Raw genomic sequence first — 19,457 nt, 5'->3', positions numbered from 1 at the left:
AGCAGTGTAATTCACTCTGTCTTTAAAGATGCAAACCACTTGTTTTCTTTTAAATAAAACTAGAAACATGGATGGTACTCTGCTGAATACATGAAGAATCTCTTCAACAACTTGAATACCCATATGATCTATTAATGATCTACTTTCTTTGTAGTTGTAATCACTGTATAGGAGACAGCAGCTTCCTTGCAACCAATCAGCTCAGCACCAGAGAAATGGCTATGACTAACTGAACTGAGATGAAGCTAGGTCAAAGTAACAAATGTGTATTTCTGGTTTGTCACCAAGCACATTTAACATATTTTGCAACACTCTTTAGCACTCATCGCTATTGTAATGACCTGAATGAAGCAGCACTTATCTACTATTTAACAATGTCTATTGTAATTCAGTTTCCCACTCTATCCAAATGATCATGTCACTCTCCTCCTCTGGCAATATATGAACTCCAAACAGCAAAGGCCTTTTCAAATGTGTTAAAAGCACCTATTCATCTAGATTTCACTGAAGTCTAGCATGACTTGAAGCGTACCTCTCTTGTTAGAAGGCTAGGACACTTCAATTTTACCCTAAATCCAAATAGGGTGCATTCGTGTTCATCATAAAGCAGAGTGCTTCCATGGGGTCTGATTATCAGCGAAGAAAACACCATTTTTAATTGCATGAGAGGGAAGCAGTCAAAAGGTGGGAAGGACTGAACTTGTCTGCACAAATTAAAGCTTTTGCAGACATCTACATCTGGAAGACTGCTCAGACTATCCCAATAGGAGAGGAAAAAAAAAAAATACAGAAAAGGCATTCCACTGCATTGACAAGACAGACACCTAAAACAAATCAGGTGTTTCACATTGTGGAAGTGTCTATTTCCTCTAGCCAGCACAGGATGACTAGCTGAGGCATATATGTCATCACCATAGACATGTAAAAATAATTGGCTAGCACAACTTTGACCTTGCGTGTAGGTCATATGTGAAACCATACAGGAACACTGCAACAACTTCAACAACATTGTAGTTTTAGATATCTGGAATTTGAATTTTGATTGTGCATCCTAAAAACCAAATAAAAAAATCAAAACAAAGAAAACCCCCATAAGTAACTGCTAGATCAGATGCTCACATCTTTCAGGAACTGTTTATGTCTTTTGCCATGGGTTTATTTATCCCAGTTTCCATGCATTCACATGCAGTCCCCAGAAGAATGCAAAACCACTGTAACGAATGTTGTCTTCACAATAGCACTTATCATACCTAGAAATCTCTCCCCTCTAATGTTTACCCAGTTCACATTTTCTGGATTTACTTTTGTTTGTTTGTTTTACAGTTAGTAATATCTCTTTGGAATCTAAGTGACATTTCCCTAAAGGATCTTGTTTGCAGACTTACACAGAAACTTCATAGTCAAGTGACTGAAAGCTTTAACACATATACTTCACCCAGGATATGATAGTTGTATGAAGCCTAATCTGCTGTAATGTCAGTGCCAAGTTAGAAACTGAAAGTAAGATGTATTCTGTTCTCTTTGTTTCTTCTAACACTCTGCAGAACTATTTCTTTACTTCATTAGAAAACGCAGATCACTGAAGCCTAATATGAATAGGCAGCAAATGTGCTACAGAGCCAGGACACAAACTGGAGTATGTATTGTCTCACAATAGAATTTCTAAGTATAATATAATAGCTACTCAATAAACTCTGCTTTTTAATTATTGGTGTAAAGCCATGCCTGCTCTGCATATCACTATGATTTCTGTCATGGAGTATGAATTACATTAACACCACAGTTAACTTGCATAATCAGTATTCCAGAATATTTGTCTATGATCTGCACAGTGTTCATGTAAAATTCCAGATTTCTTAGGTGTAAAACCAAGTACTGTAAACGGCAGCATTTAAACTCTGGGATATCCACATTAGTCAAAAGTGAAAGAGAGAGTTTCCCTGAAACTAGAAAGCATCCTGGTTACGGATATAGCAATACACTAGATGACATGCACTATAAATAAGAATGAAGATTGCACGCAGGATTTTCCTTAACATGGAAGTAGCTGCCTAATTAGGAAGACTGCAAAAAAAGGGTGAGATTAAGCACTGCCATCCCACCAACCAACAGATTACAGCATCAAGAAATCTGATCCTGCTGTCTTGGTTCCATTATTTTACACTGTAACCATCAACCAAAGTCCAGAGCAATCATGAAGCCATCAGTTTTTATTTTCCAAAAACCTGGAAAATATATATAAGGGCCTTCTCAAACTGATGTAGTCAGTAGTAAGGAATAGAGTTGTCTTGAACAAATACATATGTTGGGGATGCTGAATAGTTGTATTGCTGGATTTGGTAGAAATATTCTAAATGCAGTTTTCTACTTTTTTTTTTCCCCAGCCAAGTATTGTTCCGCTTGCAATACATCTATCTGTAAGTGAAAACCAAACAACAATGCCAAAAATCAAACTCAGAAGTTGAGTAGAGTTATTTTTCCCCCCATTAAGACTTCTCAGTTTTTCATCAGGGCTTTCTAACACTTGACACAATAAGCAGAAGCATCTGTCCATCCTATCTGTACACAAGCATGGCCTATGAGGTCTGATGCACAGCTTGTAAAGAAATGCTGTTCTCACCAGAGACAAAAGTTCCTCCAGATGAGCTTATCTTTCTTCCTCAGAGCAGAAGCCTAGCAAAGCTAGCCAAGACAATTAGATACTTGAGTTGTACAAACAGTTCTTTAGACTAAATTTCGTTAAGATGATACTCAAGAAAATCCAGCTCTGAAGTGATGTGTGCAAACAGATAATAATCAGCCTTTTGTAAGAACATTTAAAGTTTGCATAGTCAATGCTCTCTACTTTTTAGTATGAAAAAAAGAGAAAAAAATGGATCAGTTTATATTCACTTTTGAATAAAAGCAACTTTATCACACCACACAGCAAAGTGATAGCCAGTCTCATTTTTTTCCCCTCTTTTTATTCTACATTCTAACAAACCAAAGTCCTATGAATCCCCAAAACCTCCAATTTAAACTAAAGAGAAAAACAGTCTCAATGAAACTGGGTAGCAGACTTTGTGCGGGTAGCAGAGTTTGTGTGGGTAGCAGAGAGATATTCAGTCTCCTTTCTAATCAAAACAAATAGTTATTATTGTGATTTCGAACATGTGCACTGACCTCCAAGTATAGAACACATCTTTGTGAATGTTGCTTAATATGAAAGACCAAGTATTTCATAGAATCATAGATGTTTGAGTTATAAGGGACCCTTAAAGTTATCCAGTCCAACCCCCCTGGGCAGTGAGCAAGGACATCTTCCATCAGATCAGGTTACTCAGAGCCCCCTTCAACCTGACCATGAATGCTTGCAGGAATGGGGCATCTACCACCTCTCTGGGAAGGCTGGACAATTTTTCAGCATCCTTGTTGCAAAACATTTCTTCCTTATATTTAATGTAGGTATCTCCCTTTAAACTTAAAACCATTACCACAGTATCCATGTTGCAACAAGCCCTGCTAAAAATCTATCACCATTTGCCTAAGCTTCTTTAAATAAACTAGCTAACAAAAAGCAGCTCATCCTGATGTGTCAAATAGCAACAAAAGAGGTCAGCTTTTGTCATTTTTTACAGCCTATGACTCTGCTAAAAAAAAAAAAACAAAACAAAAAAGTAGTCACTTCTCCTGAATTTGCAGAATGTATAGATAGATTGTGGAGTTACTACTATATGCACAACAGTGTAACTTAATTTGCAGATGGCCAGTGTTTTAACAGGTTGACTTAAAAAAAAAAAAAAAGAATTCTTTAAATTAGTTTACAAATGGTCATGCTTTTATCATGTAGTAGTGAATCACCTTATTTCCCTTTTATATCATTTATCTACACAGACCGAAAACCAAAATTTTAATCTATTTTTGGATAGGTCTAAAATGTGGTCCAGAGTAGAGCAGTTTTCCTTGCTTGACAATGGACAAAACCTCTTCCCAGAACCTTTCGTTCCCTTCAATCTGACAGGATAAGCTTTTGGTTTACATCAAGTGAATCACTTCTCCCTTTGTTCCATGGCAGCACCCTATCTGTAGCTCTATTACTTTTGCACATCCTGTATCAGAAGGAGTGCATGAAATACAGCTCTTCAAGCATCTCCTTAACGAAGATCAAATTTCCCCTGTAATAAATAGTGACTCTGTTACACAATGGGGCCCTCATGCATGACAGCCATATTGAAAAACAAATTAATAAATACATCACTATCTACACTTTTCTGTACACAAACTCATTTCAGAAAATAAGTAAATTGTATAAAAAATACAAAAGTCAATAGGAAAAAATGTTGTCAAAAGACTTAGAAGTCAAAACTATTTTTTTAAGCCTTAAAATCATTTCTAGTTAACACATGGAATTTTTACAAAAATGGTTCCTGCCCTGCACAGAAAGTCAGGCTACAGTCCAGTTTGGATGAGACATCAATGAAATATCAGCAATATCAAAATTTGGATTTAGGCAGCATTTAAAAGCTTTTGAAATAGGAAAAAGAACAGCTGGGAACCTGTTATAGAACTGTAACAGGTTCCCAGCTTCAAAATAAAAGGCTACTTTAACTCCTCTGTTTATACCTGTAAACACAGAGAGGTTTATGTGTAGTATTTTTCAGAACATCTAAGAACTTGCTTATACCACCCTCACATTTTTAGCTACTCAAACTCCATAAGCAACTGTAGTAATGTATCCCACAACCAACAAACAATTTTGATAAACACATAACATACAGCATACTGATTTTAAGATCACCTTGCTGCTTAAAAATTCTAGGTGCTCCTAGGTAGTCCAGCATCACTTTAGTCCATCATTCATTCTTTCCTAAAAAGAATTAGTAAAAGTGTAAGGGTTTGGTAGGTGTTTTTTTTTTGTTTATTTTGTTTCTACTACTTCTATGTGAAAAGCCCAAGATTAATATTTTCTTTTATGATAGCTGCCTACCTACTCTCTGTCACCCATTTAGCAACTTTGTTACGAAATAGCTGCTGTTAGTGGAAAAAAGTCCAAACTGGCAGCACTCACTAGCCGCTGGGAATATAGAGAATTTTAAGATGTTTCTACAACTCACAGTCAATACCCTCCAATTCATTTAACTCATTTTTTTTCAAGACACTACTTTAAAGCCTCCAATCTGTATCATGCTTCTAAAGCCTCAGAAAGTCTGGCTTTTGACTCTGTTTTCCCATGGAGAACTTACTGTTCCTCTCGATCAATCCACCCTTCTTAAAACATTTTTTCCATTTTTTTTATTGCTGCTGAATCTGATTCAAAAGGGGCCCATCTCCTCCAGCTATATCATCAGGAGAGTTTTGTGCTTGCACACAGCTGCTGAGATTTTCATCCCCATGCAGAAGCTGGAATTGCTCCACCTACCCCCTTTGCAACAAAACAACATAAAAGACTGAGGGATCCAAAGAACTTTTGCATGATCATTTCTAGATTATTTCTATATAGCAAACTCTCCTTTTCTCACATTTGCAGGGTCTCAATTTATTCCTTTAATAAAACGTACCATATAACTTGACAGCACAATTTTCCAATGGAAAGGAAAAAAAAAAAAAAAAAAACAAACCAAACAAACCAAAATCAACACAATCCTATCAAGCACAAATTTCACAAGAAATTCCATGAAGTGGTTCAAAAAGCCTGGAGGAGTGACTGTTTCTATTAAATCCTATCCATTTCTGGAGCAGTTTCTCCAGGACTTTTAACATTTCCTTATCATTTCAGTGACTTAACTTCCATTACATTCTGTAAAGACTGAGACAACTACCTGCAAGGATCTTTAGAAGCTCACAATGTAACATAAACCAAATTGGGAATGATGTTTAACAGTATGCCTGTTATTGTTAACCTGTAACATGTTCTGAAAAAGGATATTCACTGACAACTTAGATGCACCGGCGTGACCTGAATGCAGGCAGAATGTATATTCCAAAATATCTATCACCACCTTATCCTGGTTAGGCTATTTTCAGGGCATATAAGCTTACAAAAACGTACCTGCATCTCTGCTTTGCAAAGGGTCTTATCTAGGTAAAGTTTAAAAATAAATCTAGTTTTGAGTCACGGAAACCCTTGCAGGAAGTTTTCTTTAGTTCTGATTTTTTTTTCTTTTTTTTCTTTCTTTTTTTTTTAATTAACATACAGGGTTAATTAAAATAAGATCAATCTGAATTAAGCAAAAGAATGCACAATGGTTCTGGATTGGTTTAATTGAGATAGAACGGAACTATGAAATTAACTTTAAATGGCATGGTTTTCTTCCTGCATATGAACACTAGCCATAGGAATCAACTGAACTTGCTAACAGCTCCTGAATTCAATTTCTGGGCAGAAGTTGGCAAGGTGGCTCCAGCAGAAGTTCCTGTACTATGGAATGTGGGTTTTCTGCCCATTCACAGTTGATTTTAGGGGCAGTTGTGCCTCACCTCTTCATGCAGCATTAAGAAGTCTTTTCTGTGCACACACTACTTCTTTACAGTATCTGTGAAGGGCAACATTGAAGAATTTATTTTTATTGACAATAAATATGAAATTTTCACACAGTCACAGGAATTAATTTCAACTGATTAGGAGTTATCAGTTTTGCTAGCAAATGTAATACACACATTTCAGCTTGTTTGGCCTCAGCAAACTTCAAAATTTAATAATTTAGTAGTCAGGAAACAAAGGAAAATGCAGTCTTAACATGTTTTAACAGAATAAAAATAAAGCTTTGAATAAATATTTTACCAGTAATCATTCAAACAAAACCTAATACAAATTAAATTCATTAAACCAACTTGAAATCAGTTTTGGACAATTTGCTCAGCTGAGAATTAGGCTCACTATACATTGATACATTAAGCACTAATGTATTAATATTAAAAGGCGTCCTATAATCTCAAATTAAACAATAATAAGTCTTCATCAAGTTCTGTGTGGAAAAAATAATTTATTAGCTTTTACTCACAAATTCAGCTACTATTCTTTTTTTATTTTTTTTAACAGCAGCATTCAAAAAGTTGACAATTGAAAAGTTTTCAGTAAAAAGTAAGGCAAGCAGAGTGTAACTAGCCAGATATTTGCTGGAAGGCCTACTTAGCCAGCCATCCACATACCAGAAGGTTCCTCCAGTGCACTGATGATAACTTCTTGATGCATGTGGTGGATGAGCCAACTAGGAGAGGTGCACTGCTGGATCTTATATTCACTAACAAGAAGGGTCTGGTTGAAGCAGTGAAAGTTGAGGGCAGCCTTGGCTGCATCGACCATAAGAAGGTGGAGTTCAGGATCTTAACGTGGTAGGAACAGAATACTAAGCAGGATCACAACCCTGGACTTCAGCAGGGCAAACTTTGGCCTTTGCAAGCAATTGCTAGTGGAAATCTCATGGGACAAGGAACTCGAAAGTAAAGGGGAGCAGGACAGTTGGTTAAAATACAAGGACTTCTTCCAAGCTTAGGATCAGAGCATCCCAACAGGGAAGAATAAATAAAGGGAATCAGGAGACCTGCATGGTTAAATAGGGAACTACTGAGCAAACTCAAGTGAAAGAAAAGAATCTACAGATCACAGAAGGAGGGGCTGGCTGCTTGGGAGGAGTATAAAACTGTTGTCAGAGGATGTAGGGAGGCAGGTAGGAATGCTAAAGCCTCCCTAGAATTGCAAGAGAACTCAAGGACAACAGAAAACTGCTTCAAATACATTGAAGACATAACTAACACTAGAGGCAATGTAGGCTCACTGCTGAATGAGGTGGGTGCACTGGTGACAAAGGATAAAAAGAACGCAGAGCTACTGAATCACAAAATGTTAGGGCTTAGAAGAGACCTTCAAAGATCAGAGTCCAATGTCCCTGCCAAAGCAGGGTCACCTAGACTAAGTCACATGGGAATGCATCTAGGCAGGCTTTGAAAGTCTCCAGAGAAGGAGACTCCACGACCTCTCTCAACTGAATGAAATAAAACAAGTGTAGAGTCTTACATCTGGGAAAGAACCACCCCATGGCCAGTGTATGTCAGGGACAGACCTGTTGGACATCAGGGTAAGGGGACAGAAAGATGACTATGCACCAGCAATATGCCCTTATGACAAAGAAGGCCCATGGCATCCTGGGCTGTATTAGAAGGGGTGTGGCTAGTGGGTCAAGAGCAGTTCTCCCCTACCTTTACTCTGCCCTGTGGAGGCTGCATCTGGAATATTATGTCCAGTTCTGGGCCTCTCAGCTCAAGAAGGACAGGGAACTGCTTGCAACAGTCCAATACAGGGCCACAAAGATGATTAAGGGAGTGGAACATCTTCCTCATAAGGAAAAGCTGAGGGAGCTGGGGCTCTTTAGCTTGGAGAAGAGGAAACTGAGGGCAGACCTCTTTCATGTTTGTAAATATGTGAAGGACATCAGAAGGATGGAGCGGGGCTCTTCTCAGTGATGTCCAATGATAGACAAGGAGCAATGGTTGCAAGCTGGAACACTGGAGGTCCCACATGAACATAAGGAAAAACTTTTTCAACTGTGAGGGTGACAGAGCACTAGAACAGGCTGCCTAGAGAGGTTGTGGAGTCTCTGGAGACATTCAAAACCCACCTGGATGCATTCCTGTGTGACCTGGTATAGGTGATCCTGCTTTGGCAGGGGGGTTGGAATAGATGATCTTTCAAGGTCCCTTCCAGCCCCTAATGTTCTGTGACTCTATGAATGGAAATTTGTTCTTTTAAATAAAAAAACAAAAGCAACAACAAAACCCCCCCAATAAACAATGCTGTAGCACTGCACAAGCAACCATTGCAGAAAAAAAACAAAACAAAACCAACCAACAATAACTTAATAAAACATAATAATCAAGTTAATTCTATGTTATCTCATCACTTCAGCCAAGGAAGCATTGTTAAACCAGTGCACAGGTGAACTTTTATTTCAAAACTGCCAGGAGTTAATGAATATTTAAAGGCTTCCCTCTGGGGATGGGGGAGGCAGGTACACCATAGCGACGGTAATTTTGTAAAGTTTGTAAACCAGCACAGAATACTGAAACTAAAAGCTTGCAAGTCAACAAGCTTTGGCTCTACTGTTTTTGATCAGCGATTCGCTGTAAGCAGAGCTTCATGTAGGAATTTTTATTGCGTATTTCTATCACTGCATCTCTGACAAGCTCAATGAACATCTGAGGCCAGAGCTTCTGCAGCGACTCATTTTTCATATTGATGTCAGCTGCTTCTTTCACTAAGTTCTCGACGTATGTCTGGCAAAATGTTTTTCTTGCCTTGATTTCCTGCATGAAAGAACCATTAAACATTGCATAAGACAAAGAAAGAAAAGGTTAAACAAGAGCAGTCTCAAAAAAACAACCACAAAAATTTAATGAATTAAACATGGCAACTGGCAGGCAAAGAGCTCATTGCACACTTTTTCCTGTTGCTTTTAAGTTGCATGGCCCAGGGTTTAAATCCAGCTTCTAGGTTTGCCCAGAGATTTTTACTGCATTCATAATATGAGTATTATATTTATTCATTAATTTATCTTTTACCACTTATCTATTACCACTTTTAAGTAGTCATGTAAATATCTTCTAACAGCATTATGATTTTTGCTGCCTTCTAGCATAGCACTGAAAATTTTAAGGAATTCCTAAGTACCAGACTACTTCTCTTCCTTCTCTCTCTTCCCAGCTTTACAAGATTACAGTACAATAGTTGGAAAGTATACATTTATCTACCTGCCCTAACAAGAAATAAGTACATTGTCGCAGAAAAATAAGTCAGTATGCATCTTTTCAATAGGTTCTCTGATGGACTCTGATAAGTGCATAGATCCTAACCTGTACTGTGTTTGATACCAAAGAAACCTGACACATTAAGCAATATTAAGAAAAAAAATTGCACTTTGTGCAACAATTAGCTCCACATTTTAGCAACTCAAACTGTATTAATCCCTGCTTCTGCAGAGCTTCCATAAAATGCCACAATAAGCTTTGAATAAGTTGTATTGGTGCTAACTATCTAACTAGTTTGATTTATGGCACCATTAAAAATGTTAGGTCATGCTTCAGGCCATCAAAACAGAAGCATTCTTAAATGAGTGATCAAGTACAGAAAATACTTTCCAGCTGTTTCATATAAAGCCCAAATTATTAATCAATGACTGAGAGTAAGTTTATTGCTTAAGCTGGCAATCACATTTATTACATAAGCTTACTGCTGATGGGGAACTAGAATCAGTCGTCTTTATCTATCTTACTCTTCTGCCATCCTGTAATACCTGCTGCTACACCTAACACTGTAACAAAGGACAAAGTACGAACTGCTGCGCTGGGAAAACAATGCATATATTTAATGGACTGTACATCAACCAAGCTTATTTTATTATAGTGCCTGTTTCATTGGAAAGGATGAGAGGAATGCCTCACTGTTTTACATAATGCCATTCAACATTTAAAGAGCCACTATCACAGTTTTCAAAACTTAATTTAATCTCTTCTTCATGCTATGGATCTCAGATAACAAAACCACAAGGTAACAACTGAATTCAACATTTACTAAACTTATTTTCTTGCACTAGGAGATTTATATATCTTCCACATGATCAAAAAGCAAACAATGGGACAAAAGTGGGAAGTGGGGTGCATGCACCTAGAACTCACGACAATTGCTCAGAAAGGAGACTGTGGTTGAAAGAAGCATGCTCTTCCTGGGAACAATTTCCCTCTGCCCAAACCAAAGAGTTCACAGATCAGAAACACAAACTAAAACAAGCGTGACTGATGCACTTGTCTGAAACAAGCCAGCCTGCAATTTTTTTAATAATTAAATTGAAAACATTTTCTGTATATTTGTATTTCTGTAGCTCATTTAAAACCTAAAAAACATCTCTTTACTACTACAGCCTGCACTATGTCAGATCTTGTCTGGAAGTATTGTTCACCAAAGATTTTAGGATATACTTTCCAACTTTTTAATTCCATTAGAAAATGCTAACATGTGCAATTTACATTTTCCAAAAACTCTGCTCCCCTTTTATATTTTATTAATGCAGATAGATGAGAATGTGTTTCTGAGACTGTGGCATTGTTCAGGCACCACTTCACTGAAGACAGAAACTGGCCACTACCCTGAATTCTGGCAAAGATCAGGTAGATGAAATAGATCATAGATGTAAATCATCGATCATAGATGTAAATATGGTAAGCAGTGAGATTTTAAAACCGTTCTCAACAGCACAACTGAAACTTGATGTATAGGCAAATTCCATGACTAGTAGTCTAAGGTTATATAATATAGGATGAAAGTATTTTGTAATGATACGCTTACCTCAAGCTTTTCCATATGGAAGTCCTTTGTTGTGTAATTCAGCATTGCTCGATTTGTGCTTTCCCCTCCATTTCTTCTGTTATCACTACCTTCCTCACTGCCAGTCCCAGATTTCTTTCCCTTTCCCTCCTGCAAATAATGGAATTGCTTTCTTCTGTGAAAGGAAAGATTTACAGTTTTAACATTTTTTAAAGTGCAGATGTTTCTAGTCACAGTGGGTTTTTTCTTTTCTCTTCTCCTTTTTAACATGTACTTCATCAGCTTCCAAGTTTACTCTTGAGTAACTTGTCCTCAAGTTACTCAAAATACATATGACTCTAGATAGCCCTCTGTTAATTTGCTTATGTAGAACTGACATTTTGATATGTACCATAGAACATCTCCTAAACAGAAAGCCTTGTAGCTTACATTATCATTTAGTGTGTACCTAGACTAAAAATAAGGACTTTTTCTCTTCCAGCACCAACTCTTAAACCTGTTAACTGTTCCAGTCACTCACTATAAAACACCCACTAAAAATAGTCAGTTTTCATCAAAGTTCATAAATCATCACCAATACCAGTACAGTTGGAGAATTAAACAACCAGTACATTTGTGCCTTTTAATCTCACTCAGCAGACTTCATACAACTTCTGTGAAAACCTCTGGCTATATGAATCAGGAGATGCTAATATTTCTGCAAGAAACAGAGAACTTATCTTCTCTAAAACGTTACTTGTGAGGTTTTTTTCTCTCTTCACATAGAGAGGTTTTAGCACAACAGTGTGCAAAAAGAACTAAACAGTATGTTTGTGACAAATTCCAGTTCCAGTCCTTGCATTTTACCTAGATTCTCCAAACAATGACAGCATGCGGTAATGTGGCAGCTCAGAAGACGCTACATATGCCAGAATGCCAAAGAGCCTTTCGGCCATTACAACATCATTTTCAGTAACCTGTGAAGGAAGGGAGAATGGCAGAGGGGAGAAGGGGAAAAAAAAAAGTTTCAAAATCGGCATTTCCAGGTTTTATTACATATGTACATTGAGAATTAACCACAATTTGCTCTACTGAACATTGCATGCAAATCTGTTCCAGGCATATCTTCCAAATGTATATTTGCTTTTACTGGCACTTTAAGCGTACTTTAAAAGAAACAAAATGAGGTACTGGTGTTTGTTTTATTTCCTGTATTTCTGGAAACTTTAATGTATACGCACTACCCTGTGCTTCATGATAGCCTCCATGAAATGAGTAACTTTGTAACAAATTCTTAAATGGAGAATCTATAGGCCAGGCATTATTAATTCTGCTCATACCGCGGAGCATTTGCGGAAGGTCTACTGGACATTTCCTGAGCAAGTTATGCTGGAGAAATGAAGAGTCTGGGCACCCACATGTGAAAAGGTAAGTTACAGTCTCTTATTTTGGTAGCATCATAGAGGAGGCTTTATAGAAAGAGAGCCTTTGGAGGGGAAGAACAAACAAACCAACCAATCAAAAAGAAACAATAAAAAAACAACAACCACCACCCCAGTATTTTCTCTGCATTCTCCACCCAAAATAAGCATTCCTTCATTATTCTTCTCTAAGTTTTATCCAGACTCATGTCAACGTTAAAGATGACTCTATAAACATTTTCAATGGTTGAAAAATTTCCAAAATTGATTTTACACATTTCAATTCTGTATAAAGAAGGTGGAAGCGGTTTATTTTATGGTGGTGGTGGCAGGTTTTTTGCCTTGTAACCTCAGGAAAACAAGGCCCACGTTTCTCCTGCCCCAATGACCAGACTACAAACTGACTTCCACTGCCAAAATTTCTTGGCCCAGTTTTTAGACTCACGGCTTTCCAGCGAGTGCAGAAGAAATCTTTATGATCTGGATAACGCAGGACAATGAGACTCGCTCACTGACTTCTTAACTTCTGAATCAAATTTAATTTCCATTCACCTTTAATACTTTTGAATAATTTTTGAAAAGCAGCCCATTAAAAAATAAAATTAAATACTCACAATAGTTACTAAGTACTTCCAGAAAAATTCTGTGTTCTGTATTATTCAAATATGTAAGACAAGACAATCTACCCTTGCTTAAAATATACTGCAAAAGCATAATGTGGGGAAAAACAGAGGTCAGAAAACCTTAAATGTACAGTTAATTCCATTTTCACAGTGTTCACACTTGCTCATTTTCACTTAAATAAGTCTTATTTAGTAGCTTAAGAGTAGATGACCTCGCTAAACAATCTGTCAACAGAAGCAAGGACTAAAACAAAGAGCACAGAAAGCAGCTAGGGAAACAAAGACCACCACAGGCAGAAATGTCAGCTGGAGAAGTAAGCTATTTTAATTTATTTATTTATGTTAAGAGAGGCATAAGGACCAGGTCAACAGAGACAGCACTGCTGAATACACTGTGTAGCTCGCAGAAACTAATGTTTTCTTACTGCAGTACATTGTTTGCTCCATTAATCACAAAAAGATTATAACGGCCATATCACATAAATGTAAGTCTATAATGTCTGCTGCTTGCCAAGCACAGCAACCAGGCACCAGTTCAATACACGTGAAGCATCTGCTACATTGCATGTCATATCATTTGGTGTACAACACTGTATAGTTTGGTAACTTCAAACCTTGAGAACTGTTAATTAATCTGAGATTACCATCACCAGAAAAAGCTTCAACTAAAGCGTCTCAACAAAGAGAATTCACTTCTTCACAGTTATTAAATGTAACAGTTTGATAAAGGAACAAAACCATTGTTATGGGGAGAAAGACAGCTTCTAGCCTGGAACATAACTGGAATAGAATGGGGAGGTTGGGAAGAAACAACAAAAAACAGCCACACAAGCTTCCTTTTTTTTTTTTTCCTCAATAGTATAAAAATACTGGAGATAGGGAATTTAGCTAGTTAATTCAGTTAGTGTATTTTGCTTTTACTCCCCAACTAGACACACCTCAGCCCTGGGGTTTGTATTCCTTACATCAAAATGGGATTTTCTTTTACTGATCTTAAAAGAAAAGGTAATGTACATCTGCAAAGCTGGATACCGTGACTTCTGTTGTAGACTAATGAAAAACTAGCTTGGCTATGACACTTTCCAAATGATCAATGGCACTAGATAAAAAATTCTGCATGTACATCTTCATATAATGTGCTCTGGCTGAAAAAAAGTTTGGTGACTTATGTCCTACATAAAATGAACACCATGCTACATGTAAATCCATTCAGTAAATTCATCCCCAAGTGCTAATAAATGCAAAGTTTTCCATCAAAAACTGACATTTCTGATCTTGAGATTGTAATAAAAAATATGCCTTTTTTTAACTCCATGAAGACCAAATACGTTAAGATTTGTCTTCTATTTTCTTTTGATCTGAATCACTAGTGCTTGTTTCGAAAATATAATGCAATAAAAAAGGCCATCGATTTTAAACCCATCTTTAAATTCTGCCTTTTTTTTTTTCTTTTTAAATCAACTTTGATGGGCATTTTTTTAAGTTTCTAAATTCAAGGCTATTTAAAGTTCTCATGGGATTACTGACTAACACATTTTGCTGGTTTTGGTTTGTTTTTTTTTCCCCCCCCCAAGATTGTGCATCTTATTTGGATTCACCTTTTCCCCATTCTTTCTCTGATAATTCATCCAGGTAAGTTCTTTAACTCACTCACACATTAGTTGCAAATAAGAGCACGTTTTAAAGAACTAAAACCAAATCAACCACAACATTCATGCGATGGCTGTATCAGATAGCACGTAAAATACCTAATCCAAAACATATGATGATGATCAAATTCAAATACCAGTTCTAAACACTAAAGATATGTATTACTTTTGCTCTTAACTTCCATACACTTAAACTTATTTAGCATTTGAAATTGAATGCACATTTAAATTTTTCATTTCATCGTAACTATTCTCACTCCCTTTATGACAGAAGCCTAAGTACAAAATAATGCTTGAATAAACTTAGTTTCAACTGATGTAAAGGGGAATACAAAGTACAAAGAATAGCAATATTAGTGCCCTATTTAAACATAGCCAAACACTCAACAAAACCAAAACAAACCACACTAATGATCTTGTACATAGCAAGCATTAAAACAAAACAACAAAACCCCAAAAACCGAATCTGTCATTTGACAGATTTTTTCCTGTGATAGGCTCAAAAAAAATTCATTTTAGTTATCTCTTGTCAGACTTGAAAATATAAATAATCACATACTATAAACTACTAAGTATTACATCAAATGCAAATTTTTGCACAAGTATTCAGTGCCATCTCTGCAACTGTTTTGCACAGAATAAAAACCTGCTTCTTAAAATCAAGAAAAATCCTGCAGTAATTTACTCTGTTTTGTGGTGAGTTGTGGGGTTTTTTTGTAGGCTGGTTCGGTTTTTTTCTTTGTTTGGATTTTTTAATTTTTTTTTTTTAAGAAATACATACAGAAACGAAAATTTAAAAATATATTCTTTTAGGTAAATCCCAACCACTGAGATCTAGCTTTGGATTGAGCTTTGGATTGTCATTTGCAATTGCAAACATCTGAGACAATACAGCATTTTTATTATAACTAAGAACCTTACCAACTTTGTTAATTGTAACACAGTGCAGTTGGACTTTAGTGTACAGCACAAGAAATTATATGAAATCTGCTCAGTTTTTTTTCTTCTCTAACACTGAAAGGGCACTGACATAGTTCTGCTCATTTTATTAGCAATTTTTTTTAAAAAACAACACCAGTTTGTCTCATGAGACCAATAGTAAAAAGGCAGCAATGCTGTCCTACCTTTACTCCATTTATCTTCTGTAGATTAAAATGGTTCAGCCTAAACAGAACGTAGTATTTCCACAAAGTAAAGTTGACAACTGGATTTCCCTGAGGATCAACTGTCAACTGTTCAATGCGATGCATCTGGGCTAGTGCACTGAATTGCTGCAGTGCCACAAGATTTGTCTCCTTAAACTTCAGGTGCTTGGGGGAAAAACAAAACAAAACAAAACAAAATGTAGGTCAATCAATAAATTAAATAAACAGTGATTATTATTCTGTGCCACTTGATTTTCAAAGTCAGATAAACTGTCCTTAGGTCTGAGGAAACAACTCAGCTCATTTCATTTGAGGTCTTCATGGCAAAACACATCCATGTATCAACCAATTCATATATTACATATAGTCAGAAATGTCAACATTACAAGCCCCTGAGCAATTCATAAACCCTTTAGTACAAGCACTAGTATTTTCGATGTTACAAAAAGCAGTAGTATTACTGCAGCAATGCTTGTTTCAGTTCTGCAACTAAAGCAGTTTGCAATACCCATACATAGAAATACATACAATAAATTATTTCAAATATTCTGCTTTTTTGGCTATAACAGGCTGTCATTAAGTCATGTCCTGCTGTTTCTTTGAACCATACCCTACAGTAGAGCTCCCATAACTGGGGTATATTTAGCTACACAGTAGCATTATTTAGGATTGGGAAATAAACTGATGGTGAAGGTAAAAAACTTAGTTTAAATTCTGCTATCCCCCACAAATTTTCCCCCCTTCTGCAAAACAATTGTAAATAATAAATAATAAAGTTAAGGCCCCCCTAAGTCTGTCTCAATAAACCATTAAGTTCTGTTATACTCAAAACCTTAAAAAGAAGCAGGGAGCTCAAGAGGCAAATCATCTAAGTAACGAGTTGCTCTATGCATGTTACCACTATTTTACTATTTACTTCACAAGGACTGATTTCAAAGTCCAACAGAAAAAGCAGCACTAAAGGATGTCTCATTTACATTGTTTCACTTCATCATGAACTGAGGAATTCCAAACACTGCACTAATTTAGCTATCTATTACCTTGGAATCTCATCTCTCTTTTTATCCTATCACCTATTTGATCTCTGAACCCACAACATAAATGAAGGTTTCCTGATACCACAGATGTATAACAATATTGTAGAATAGCAATACCAGCTTTACACTTCAGTTTTGTAACTTAGAAATAATCACCTAGGTCAAAAGAATTAAGAGAAATAGTAGTAAGACTGAAAACAAAGCACCATCCTGTGTGAGAATCTAAATTAAATTCTTGATTTTTAAGAAATACCAAGTAAAAGTTAGCATCATAGGATAAGATCAAGCAAATACACAAATCACAAACATGTCTATTTAAATGAAAGCACTCAAGGGTGCCTATAACAAATGTAGGTTCTATTAGGGAGTACATATTCCATAGCCATTCACACAGCTGAAATCTATGGCATTCTTACCACAGAATTAGGAAATTTTATCTTGAGCTTTGTTAACACTTGAACAATTTCATCAAATTCTATGAACATAAAGGAGACTGTGAGAATGATTCCAGCTGTTTGAACACTCCAGTTGCGATCCAGGCACTCCAGCGCTCCGGCACCATACAAGCAAAGGGTGTCTCCTTCCACTTCCACTAAATGAGAGTCAAGAACAGATAAGCCTTGTACTGCACTGCTCAATATTGTATCAAGAGATCTGTAGAGAAAATAGAAATGCAGTGATGTAAATTAAATTTTAAGATTGAATGACAGCTCTTTCATTTATCAGAACTCAACTGTCAAGTAGGATTGCCTTTCCCAGCATTCATTCATTTGCAGTATCCAATCTGGTTCAAAAACATTAAACGGGATGGAAAATTCTCTTTCCATCAAACAGCACTGCAAATGTTCTACTTCTTTGGCAGAAAAACTCTCACTATATTTGAGTTGGATGTGGGTAAATTATTTTTTTAATTAATAAATTAAAAAATCATTCATATGTAATAATCTGCTTTAAAGTTTTAACTCAATGCTAACAACATTTTCTGTTGGTTTAGATATCTAAAAACAACTTAATGTACTTATTCAGGCAAAGGCACCCTCACATTCTGCTCACCATAGGAAACAAAGTTATGGAGCAATTACTTTAAAAGACCAATTAAAATCAGTCCAGGGTAATGTTAGACACAACACTGAACTGTTGTTTTTATTCTTGAACAGGAGTATCACTCCTTCCTCAAGCCCATACGTCACATTACCTGATCAGCATATAATGATTAGAATAATTTCATGGTTTATTGCCCTTGTTTAATCCATAATTAGAGATGAATAAATCTTTTTCTACAATAATATGAACTTTCCAAGAGCAATTTTGAAGTCAAGCAATAAATCCAGGTGTTCTCAACTCTCATCTCTCTGTGTCTTACTTCCAACATGATACCCTAAGCTGACCAGACGTGAAGTAAACAGAGAATTCAAGACGAGCACAAATCACTGGTTTAGAAAGTTTCATAATGGCTGTTACTAGTTCAGTCTTTACTACCAGCCTAGCAATTTTAATGTGATCACTTGACTGATGTTTTGTTAACAAAAATCAACTACAACTCCAATATTTCACTCTTGATTTGTTCAACATCCATCACTTTGTCGATGAAGCCGTAACTACTTATCTATGCTGAATTTCACCTGTCATTTTATTGCTTAGTCACTCAGCCATCTTCAAAATATCTTCTGAAATTTTTCAGTGTTGTAAGACATAGTAGTACATCAACATTCATTTTAATTTACACATGGCTAGCAGTATGACTTCAAGTCAAAAAATGGCAGTGTCATTCACAGCTTCCTAATTCTAACACACATTGCCACATCTTTATTAATTTGTTCAAACTAATATAAATTGGAAATAAATAACACTATTACACTTTCATTTCTCTAACCAATCATGAAAGAGAAACATTCCAAAACTAAGTCTTCAATTCAGAGAACTAAATACGTTGCAATTTGCCTAAAAAAATTAGAATATAAAGCACATGGTTTATTTGTTAACATCTCAGGAGGACTGAAATTGGGTATTTCCTTGGAGTAATCACTTAGACTTCTACTACCTATTCTACAAATCTTAATCTATAAAGACTTTCACAAGAACATGAAAAGAGATTTTACATATTGTATTTTATTACTTATGTAGATTTGACAAAAGAATCCTAACATTCATGATCTGGAAACTACAAGGAATAAACCAACTTTAGTCACTGTATCCAGCAAAGGCAGAGCTAGCATTACAGTAAAATCTTTCCCACAACTCCATAGAAAAAGTCTTAATGTGTTACCTAAAAGCATGGATTTCTCAAGCCATGAGGGCACTGCTAACTAA

At 36.2% G+C, this 19,457-nt stretch overlaps 1 protein-coding gene across 2 annotated transcripts in view; it reads right to left on the bottom strand.

Annotated features, from left to right (window-relative positions):
* Nucleotides 1–9,072: 9,072 nt before the first annotated feature.
* LRRC49 (leucine rich repeat containing 49) overlaps nt 9,073–19,457 on the bottom strand; it is a 43,697-nt gene continuing 33,312 nt past the window's right edge. For both annotated transcript variants that reach the window (XM_054387961.1, XM_054387962.1), the window contains 5 exons: nt 17,564–17,801; nt 16,090–16,275; nt 12,140–12,249; nt 11,315–11,468; nt 9,073–9,279 (listed from right to left, as the gene is read on the bottom strand). In XM_054387961.1, coding sequence (XP_054243936.1) covers nt 9,073–9,279; nt 11,315–11,468; nt 12,140–12,249; nt 16,090–16,275; nt 17,564–17,801 — 895 coding nt within the window. The remainder of the gene's footprint in view (nt 9,280–11,314; nt 11,469–12,139; nt 12,250–16,089; nt 16,276–17,563; nt 17,802–19,457) is intronic.

This window comes from Indicator indicator, chromosome 16 (assembly GCF_027791375.1).
Source record: "Indicator indicator isolate 239-I01 chromosome 16, UM_Iind_1.1, whole genome shotgun sequence".
NCBI lineage: Eukaryota > Metazoa > Chordata > Aves > Piciformes > Indicatoridae > Indicator > Indicator indicator.
Note: the sequence above shows the minus strand (reverse complement) of the source record. Positions and strands in the feature narration are given on the sequence as shown.